Raw genomic sequence first — 9,740 nt, forward strand, 5'->3', positions numbered from 1 at the left:
GATCCATGGTGTAGTTATATTGAAAGAGAAAAACTGCATTAATTGAAACTTTCCGTACTAGATTGGGAATATAAAATTGAATAATCAAATCTCTAGTTAACCCATGTTTGCTTGTTTCACATTGGCATATACGGAGATAGATCAATGTGCCTATATTATGTGGATTTTCGTTGACAATTTTGTATCAACTCTAGAAAGTAGGACAGATGAGAGCTGGTGCACAAGAATGTAATAGAATCCACTTTGATCGGACAGATTTTCGAAACAAGATTCAGTTCCGGAAGGAGGCATCTTCTCATCAATCTTGACAAGAAAAGGTAAAAGAAAGTAACATATGCGATGGAAAGACGAAATAGTTACAATTACAATTACACGACCGACCATCGTTGCCTTGAGAAAGCTCATACATACAAGCAGTTGCAGGATTTTGAGGGGGGAGAAACAAATATGTGATTCTCCTCATTGAAGTTTGATATCTTTGTGGTGAATAAGCTGTTTACATGATTCATTTATATGTAAGGGCCTTTAAAAAAAAGCAGGCAGGACGAAACGCTTCAGGAACTGCAATTATGACATGCAGTTTTGTGTTTTAAAGCTTGTGAAGTCGATCTTCTCCGAGGATCCATCTTGTTAACTGGCTTGGATCCATAACTAGAGCGCTACACGACTTGGGGAAAATCCCGAGATCAGCACCGACTCGGTCATGCTCCTTGAGAGCGGCTTCCATCTCTGCCTCGATGGCAGTATCATCCATGCAGTCGACCATGTTCACGCGGAGAAGATCAGCGTAATATTTTTCTTTCTCGAGATCATTTTGAAAGGGTTCCATTGCAGGGCCCTGCAAGTCCCAGCAACTCAGACACTAAAGAAGCACAGCAATATCGTCAAATATGATGCATAAGGCAAAACACAATGAACAATGTATAATGACACATTGTTTCACCTAAAGCAGCAATTGCGTTTATGTTCATACACAGAGTTAAATGCACACCATCTAAATTACCTGTTAAACCAGTATATAACAATATACGGTCCAGAATATTAATCTACAACTATGAAGATGTTTCAGATAGAGGATAGGATCTTCTATACCTGGATGAGTTCAGCATAATGCTGATAAATATCACTGTTCTCATCTTGATCACCCAGCAATGTGCCGCCGTACCAACCATTAGCCTCATCGACTGTTGTCATTGCTAGGTATCTAAAAGAAGAAAAGAACTTATAAACAAGAAAGCGGCCATATGTGTACGCTATATAGAGAAATGCTTTTGAGCACAAAATAACAAACAATTTTCTCTGCCTGCTCTCTCACGTGTCTAACATGGTCAGATGGAGAAGAAAAGTAGAACAAACCTGTTTAAAAAACTATCCTTAACTGAACTAGTGGAAAAGAGAGAAAATTTCCATGATTATTACATGAGCGACTTGTAAGATAGCCAAAAACTATCAATCCACATATGCATGTATATACTCTAATGTACAATGAGTTTGAATAAAGAATAGTTGAGGTGAGGGGAACTAAATCATAGTCACATTTAATGTATATTTTGCTCATCATAGACGTGATCCAGGATTACAGAAACACACAAAATCAACAAAATTTGTGTAAAGGGCCAGGAAATTACTGTTGGAAGACATCTTCTTCATTGCTCTCAATGATCGGAGAAAACAAATTAAGATCGTATAGGCCATCAATTTTCTTTTCATCATGAGCTCCTCCACTTGCAACTTCATTGGAAGTCAACTTTGGTGCAGAACTACTATCCTCGTATTTCGTCTGGCCAAAAAGCCAATTCGGACTCTTGAGCTGTATTTCGCTGCAACAGATAAGTCTAAAAAATGAGTCATTTGTTACCATATATTAAATTAACTGCATTACTCCCACAATGCTGTAATGGAGAGAGGTTTCAGAAGTACAAAACTTCAAATGACACAAAAACAAATCCACTCTCCTCCAAAGTTGTCGTGCAAATGGAAGGTTCTACAAACTGCTGCTTCTAATATACTAATACGATTCTGTTCAGAACCAATCATTTTGAAGATCCCCATCTAACATCCTAGACCACTACTTATCAAAGAATTCCACTAAAAAGGATGCTCACACCAATTGAAGTCCTGGGTTCTGTCTTCTCCCAAAAGTTAGTTGTTATCTGAGCCCCGACAAGACTAAATTCTCACCATACAAAAGGGAAATGCATGTGTTTTTAGCTCACAGCTAACCAATTCAAAGTTTTGGCTTGTTTGCTAAAGAAAAATAAGAAATCACCCTAAGATACTAAGCATCAAATTCGCGTCAATGGTGCAGAAATTGATTATAAAATGATACACAAATTTCCTGATAACTGCTCCATGCTGAATCATAAACACAATTTTCTTAGTTAAGAATCCACTTACGCTGCATCAGGTGCCACGCCAAAGTTTCCTGATTTATGATCTAGCTCACTGCAAAGTCGTACATTTTTTATTGAACTACATGTCCTTTCTATTAATTTATCAAATGATGTCAACTTCATGCGCAAGTAGTCCTCTCGACAAGCAGGAATCGGGGCCAACGGAGGTGCTGGTGCTGAAGGCTTAGCATCATCTAAAGGACTGTCATTCAACATAAATAGAAATATTATCATTGCATAGATCAATAAGCAAAGCAAAATATTGACCTACACTGAAAATCCTAATGATGCTTTATCCATTTGTAGTTGAATAAGTGCACAAGTCTCGAACAATGGGTGTCTGTCACATGGAATAATGCTGATTTAGGATATCTCAAGTTAATAAGGCACAAATAGCTTAGAGAAAACATCCATTTGACTGAAGACTCATTTGAATCAGCATAGCAATTAGCAGTACATGGTATCTATGAAACTTTCTCCAGCTGACAATCTGTGAATGGCTCGTATATTACAAGAATTGGAAAAAGACAATGCATAATTAATATAAAGTACATTATTTTGATATTAGAAAAAGTATAAGTGCCTGCAACCCTGAATGGAGAAGGCTAGACCATCAGAAAGTATACACGCATTAAATTTTAGCAAATCGAAAAGTAGGAAACTGCTCAACTTTGATTATTCTGTCTCCACTCTTTCATAAATAATATATACAAGAGAGTTAAACAACAGCACAAGATACCGTAACTTATGACCAAGACAAAATCATAGGGCTTGATTCAAACTAACCAATGCAAGCAAAAATATTATATGAAAATCTAGATGAGGTATACTTGCATCCAGGTTCAGTAGTTAGCCTGAGTACTAGACATGGTGCTTCTATAATTACCTATCAGGCATAATATCATCTCCAATGCCAGATACATGAAGATAATAATCAGAATCCAACTCCCACAATGCGGGTTTCCCTTCTTGCGGTTGAAAGTAACCCAAAAATCTGTGCAGATCATCAGTAGACAGGCTTAGAAACATCACAAAATGAAACCATATAATGCACTAAAAACCTTCTGCAAGGAAAACAAAAGAACTAGAAAGGTTCAAAAAGTAGAGTCTCAAGAGTTCTGTAATTGAATCTGCAATGCTAAATAAAACTGTTTCTACAGACAGCTTGAGGATAGAAAAATCATAAACTCACAAATTTATTGCATCCTGCTTTTCACCGTCAGTGTAAGCATTGCTGTAATATCGCTTTATAGACTTCAGAAATTCCCTAGACTGTGTTGTAGCTTTCCATTTTCCCTGCCTCTCTGGAAACACCTATGTGTTGTGACAAAAAGAGCACTTACTTAACCACTACAAAAAGCAGAGACAGCAAATATTACTGATCACATAGTTTGGCTTCCAGAAGAAAGGTATACAGTATTATGTGCTGCAGAGCCACCATATTGCTGCGCCAAGGCGTCACCCATGCTCTGATACATATCCATGAGAGCAGCAGCTATGCTGCTATCAGCATCCACTTTTGGATTGTCTGTCAAACCTAATGCATGAAGTTGGCGACCAAGAGCCGCTAAGCCATAAGCATATTGAGCAACATTTGTGCGGTCCAAGCAATCGATGCAGTTTGTACGCAGAACTCCACTCTGAAATCTTGGTGCTGAATTATCATTCATGTCTTTCTTACTCTGCTGACTAATTTCAGACTCCTTCTCTTGCTTGATCAAGATATCAGCACCACCACTAGCCCTTGAAAGCTCTGCAGAATTAGCTCTTAAATCTCTAAGAGCAGAGTCCCTGCAGAATGCAGTCTTTGTAAATTCAAAATCCGCAGCATTCCCGAAGGGTAGATGTACTCCCCTCCAGGTGGAGTTGGGGGGAAGAAAAGATACTAATATGAGAAATAAAGAAACAGAAAAACTATTAAAACCAGAAACAGTTCAGCATCTTCATATGCTAACAAATGGATTTCATCACAAGAGAGAGAGTTAATAATGCAAGTTTACTCTCATGTTCAAATAAATGTCATCTACTGTTACAGATGATGTGCGTGATTAAATCTCAATCCGTGGATTAAAAAGAAACAAAATGTGAAATAAAAACTTGTAAGATTTATTCCAAAATGGAACAACTAAAGAAAAAAAGAAACTACTAAAGCAATAAACTTCAAAAAACTAATCACACACACATGCATAGACACACAAAGACATGCCCACAGAAACCGTGCGACAGAGCAACACATAAAAAAAAAAAAGGAAGAAGAAGAAAATAAGAGAAAAAAGAACAAGCATAGTAGAGAGAATCCCTGTTTGTTTAGAAAGCCTAGCAGAGATGTCATTACAAGTGAAAAAGTACAAGTAAATTAAGCAAAGAGAATAAACTAAAACCTTCCAGTGCTAGTTCGAGCAAGTTGGACAGCCTTTCTTTTCACAACTGAAGGTTTTCCACTGTAATAAAATCCAGTTAAATCAAGTGCTTGACTTGCAACTCCACCCAAAACTGCCAAGACATTGGCCGACTTGCTGAATAAACATAGAAAAAAGTTAGTAGAGACCAGAAAGGAAAGGCAATCCACTGTTAAAGGTACGTAGATACCTCTTTGCAAACTTGTGAAAGTCCCAATGGATAAATTTGAGATGATTTTCTTCTGGAAGAATCTGATTTAAGTACCCGACTGCATTAGCAAACTCACGCCTTAGCATCATTTCTCTTGGTCTTTTTTCAACTGTCTGAAATTAGATCAGTATGCAGGGAGAAAAAGAAGCAAGTCAAAATTTACACCAAAAGTCCAACAGAACTTAATTTCAGACTTCAACAAACTATTTAAAGCAAATTATGAAAGCCAATAGCCATCAGGTGCTTGAGTTCAGTCAAGCCGTTTAAGAATAGTGCAACCTTAATCAGATTAAGAACAATGATTGGATTGCCATATCTTCTTGCCAGGTCTTCAAAATGCAGTTTGGTTGCCTCGTATGTAGGATCATATCTTTGCACTTCAAGTCAGACATGAAAGATTATCTAGAAATTAAAATCAAGACACATAAATAAGAACATGAGAACAGGAAAATTTGTTTCCCTTACATATAATATCAGGTTTAGGACTGAATCTTGAAGCTTCTTGTGACCAGAAAAGAGGAATAGAACCCCTCATTTGTACAACCGAACTCATTTTTCCTTTGCATGATCCAGCTTCTTCGTCAAGAACAATTTGCTCTGTTTCAACATCATTGGCTACCCTTCCATGATCATTAACTCCACGTTTTAGATAACTGCGGGAGAAACAAACTAGATATTACCTTGGAAGTCTTGTAATATAAGAAACAAAGCAAAAATGAAACTTCTAGTCATTTTCTGTGAATCTAGCCTTAAAATTTATTGTATGTTTGACTCAAAAAAGCATGACCCAATAAATCCACAGTCTACTAATAGTTCCACTAGTTGGAACCACAGGTGTGTGGTATATATACACAACTGCCACCTAAGTCTACGGTATGAGGAATAAAGTTCGCAGCAAGGAAGAATAAACAGTACAAAGACCAAGGGCTACAATGCAAATATAAATACTCTTGTCATTTCATCTGTTTAGAACAAGATCCACATTTTAGAGAAACACAGGATACATGCATCTTGAGATGAATGATAGAAAAGTTAGAAGCTTGAAATAAGCTTTACCGTGTCCCTGCAAAATGACGAGAGCGTCTAGAAACCAGAGAGACACTAAAATCTCTTCCAAAGATTGATAGTCTAACCTGTCAATTAGATATAGAAAATTTAAGGTAGATAGTTATCTCGAGCAAATGATTGCAGTTGTTCCATCTCACCATCATAAAAATACTTCAGATTAGAAGTCTACAAGTAACAAATCTAATACCATAAAAGATCATAACAAAGGAATTCAATAACCTTAATAGATGAATATGCACTCAGTCAATATCAAAATGCAGGGATAGAGCTAAAAAGGATCACTCAAGATACCAGCTGTAATAAAAACAAAGTAAAATAGCAAGAAACATGTGGGGGATATATGGATCGAATACATAATTTGAACATACATATTTTGACAACTCATGGAACGAGGCCAGCAACAAGTTCAAGGTGAAAGCAAAAAAAGAGACGAGGGTTCAAAGTTTAGAACTTAAACCTTAATAACCAACCTGTTTAAAATTCCCATGAACTAGAGCTATTGTCCAAATGGTATTCTTGCATCTTGATCGAATAGGTTGAGTTAGAAAAGCATTCCAAACAAACATGTTATCATATGGCATCCCTTCTTCTCCTGCTGATAACACATTTTTCTGTAAACTTTGCATTATAGAATATGTATAGCTATAGAAAAAATCTTTTGTCAAATCAACACTGGATAAAAGCTTCTTGTACCTGCAAATGAAGCAAATTCATCAATTATGAGAACATGACTAAATTATCATTTTACCAAACAACTTTCATTCTCATGACGTAAACTGTTAATTTTATATCAACTACTAATAAAACCATCCACCTAAATCTAGGACAGTACACAGTTATCCATAGGTAACTAATCTAACTCATTTCAGGTTGCTAGACCATTGTAAGACCACAGAGTCACAAACCAAGAAAACAAAACAACCTCTTTAAACTCTTCAATAGAAATCTAAATCTGAAAAAGATCGAGAAAGAGCCTCAAAAGAATTTAGCTATTGCTTAGTCTTATACGATAAAAGGACATCTCATATCTTTTCACCCAAATCAGTAAGCAACCAAAAGACAGAGAGATTTAAGCGCCTTACCCCCTCACCACCCTATCCATTCAATTCTGCAAAACAAGCACAAACAAGATGCTGCACCTGAAAGGTGCACCCTTACTAAATTTTTTATTTGGTTCCAACCAAAAAAAAAAAACATGATCATGATCACAGTTTAAATGATCTCAAAAGCTCTACAATAAAACTGAGTCTAAAGGCCTCAGCCACATAGCTTAAATCTGTGTCCATGCAACAGAATGGATACTTGGCTCCCATAAACCGAATTAAACAGCATGTATGTCAGGGACTCTCATCACCAGAGAAAAGCCACTCATTGGGGTCATGTTCAGCTCTATATCAGAAGGCATTACTGCCTCATATACGTTCAGTATTGTGCCACAGGTAGGGAGGAAAACTCATGAAACTCTAAACAAGCAAAACAAAGAAGTTACCGAAGCTCCGTTTTAGAATGAGCAACGTCAGTTTGAACTGAAACATGTGGAATGGTAATTATTTGGCTCTCATCAATACTATATATTGCATGACCACATATGCATCCAATTTGCCTCCGCTTTGTCACCAGTATCAGATAGTATGACTCCAAGAATCTGATGCAGCCTATAAAGCAACAAAAAGAGAACAAGAAAAGTATAAGAATACACGAGGACTGAGAGCAATCATTTTAGCATAAAACTTGCACATCTAATAATGTTTGAACTCATTCTCGTTCTTCATTTTCTAGACTTACCAACAATGCCATACACCTTGGCAACAAAATTTAACCCTCCAGTAGCACGATTGCCCTCAGCAATCCGCTGGAGCAAGCTCTTGACTTCTTGTGGTGGATAAACAACAGGATCTTCACTGATATTCAAATCCGAAGGCTCCATTCTATCAATCTTTAACACACGGAAGAACTTCTTGTTCCTATCACTTCCGATCAAATAAAACCTCTGGGCAACGAGAAATTAAGGAACAGTGAGGTCCGTATTAAAAATATCAATGAAAAGGTTGCCTTTAGCTCTTCTATATCATGACCTTCAATAACGAAAAAGAATCTAAAATTCAATAAAAGAAACAATTTGGCACAGTGAAATAAAGCTTTATCTATAATATAATCCATTACATAGCTAAACTCCAGGTTTTCTAATTAATCTGGATAAAATAAACAAAGTCTGCGGCACAAAGACTTTCATAAACTGAGGTTAACTCCAAAATCAAACAGAAACACTTCATTTGCATATGCTGAAAATTTAGTATATATCCACTAAAGTGTGAAGTAACTGATAATCCGATAAAGGTTAAAACTTGATAAAGAATCAGTTAAGCACATCCTATTTTAAAGAAGAAAACAAATTGCAAATTAACCTGCTTAAACATTAAACAACTATCAATCAAACTCACCGCACGGGTTTCATAGAGGCGATATTTCTCCAAGGAGTATGAACTCGGGTCGGGTGGGCTTTCCGGGTCGGTTGTCGGGTGAATTTTGGAAGAATTAGACCCGAATGCTGGCGGATGATTCACTGAATTGGATTTTGGGTTCTCTGATTTCGCCATCTTGCAACTGGGTGTTTGAACTGAACTGAAATTGGATTCAATTTGTCTGGATTATCATCACATTTCTTCTAGGCTGATGACAAATCTTTTGCTTTTACAGTTTCCTCTCTTTCCGCCATTTTCCCCTTTTTCCTTGTACCTCCCAAAACTGTCAACTGAATCGTATTCTCCGAGGCGGCAGTAAATCTAAATCGCTTTTCCCTTATAGCTACTTTGCCTTCAAAGGTCCAGTGAAACACGAGTTCTTCTGTTGAGATTGTTCTATCATATACATCACTTAGAAAATAATGCTCTTCTTGATTTTCCCTTTTACCTCATTTTTTTTCTCGGATTTGGTTTGTTATATTTTTAAAAATGTATATTCTTTTCTAAATTATGTTGTTATTTTGTTTTTATTTTTATTCAACTATGACATACATATTCAATGATCTTTCTTTATAAATATTGATTCGAGTCGAGATTAGTGATAACTTGATGACTTGTCAAATGAGGTCTACTTTAAATTTTCGAGTTAGATGATGTGTTGACTCGCAATACAAATCGGTAAATTTGCTTACGCGATTACAATGCTAGATTTTAGAGGAACTTATACGTACTTGCGAAATGAATCAACAATTATTTATAGAATGACAATTGTACTAACGAGCCACATATAATTTCAAGAATCATTGGATGATGAAAACATCAATGGTTGGTATTCCGAATGTATGGGTCAATCGATCAGGCCAATCCAACATTTACACCTAATTGCATTTTATTAGAGTTTGGACGAAAAATACTGACTTTAGTAAAAGAAACTATATAAATTTTTAATGCTATTACTCATTTAACATTCGTATATATATTCTTATACTTATAAGTAGAGTTATAATATATATATATTTTTTTATGAAGTCAAAATTTTCATCAAAATCCTAATGAAATTTTTTATTGTATAAACTTTTGGAGGAGTTGTACGTGTAAAATGTAATTTCGTATATTTAAAACAATTAACCTAAATTCATTATATTTGAGAAATCTTAACTCCAAATCCATAGATCCATACACAACAACCCCCCCCCCCCCCTTTTTT

The 9,740-nt window shown here is 36.1% G+C and overlaps 1 protein-coding gene across 4 annotated transcripts; it reads right to left on the reverse strand.

The window, feature by feature from the left end:
• On the reverse strand, window positions 230-8,888 carry LOC105175583 (phosphoinositide phosphatase SAC1). Of its 4 annotated transcripts, none has more exons than XM_011098069.2 (17): window positions 8,513-8,888; window positions 7,857-8,061; window positions 7,561-7,726; window positions 6,542-6,764; window positions 6,060-6,136; window positions 5,469-5,656; window positions 5,283-5,380; window positions 4,983-5,116; window positions 4,775-4,909; window positions 3,809-4,184; window positions 3,586-3,707; window positions 3,280-3,387; window positions 2,665-2,733; window positions 2,398-2,595; window positions 1,629-1,820; window positions 1,093-1,204; window positions 230-862 (listed from the first exon to the last, which is right to left on the reverse strand). In XM_011098069.2, the coding sequence occupies exons 1-17, from the start codon at window positions 8,666-8,668 to the stop codon at window positions 590-592; spliced, it is 2,832 nt and encodes a 943-aa protein (XP_011096371.1). In that variant the 5' UTR covers window positions 8,669-8,888; the 3' UTR covers window positions 230-589. The 4 variants fall into 4 exon arrangements, with proteins under 4 accessions (XP_011096371.1, XP_011096380.1, XP_011096386.1 ...); XM_011098078.2 differs by having other exon boundaries at window positions 230-838; window positions 8,513-8,886; XM_011098084.2 differs by lacking the exon at window positions 2,665-2,733 and having other exon boundaries at window positions 8,513-8,885.

This window comes from Sesamum indicum, linkage group LG2 (genome assembly GCF_000512975.1).
Source record: "Sesamum indicum cultivar Zhongzhi No. 13 linkage group LG2, S_indicum_v1.0, whole genome shotgun sequence".
NCBI classification, from domain to species: Eukaryota; Viridiplantae; Streptophyta; class Magnoliopsida; order Lamiales; family Pedaliaceae; genus Sesamum; species Sesamum indicum.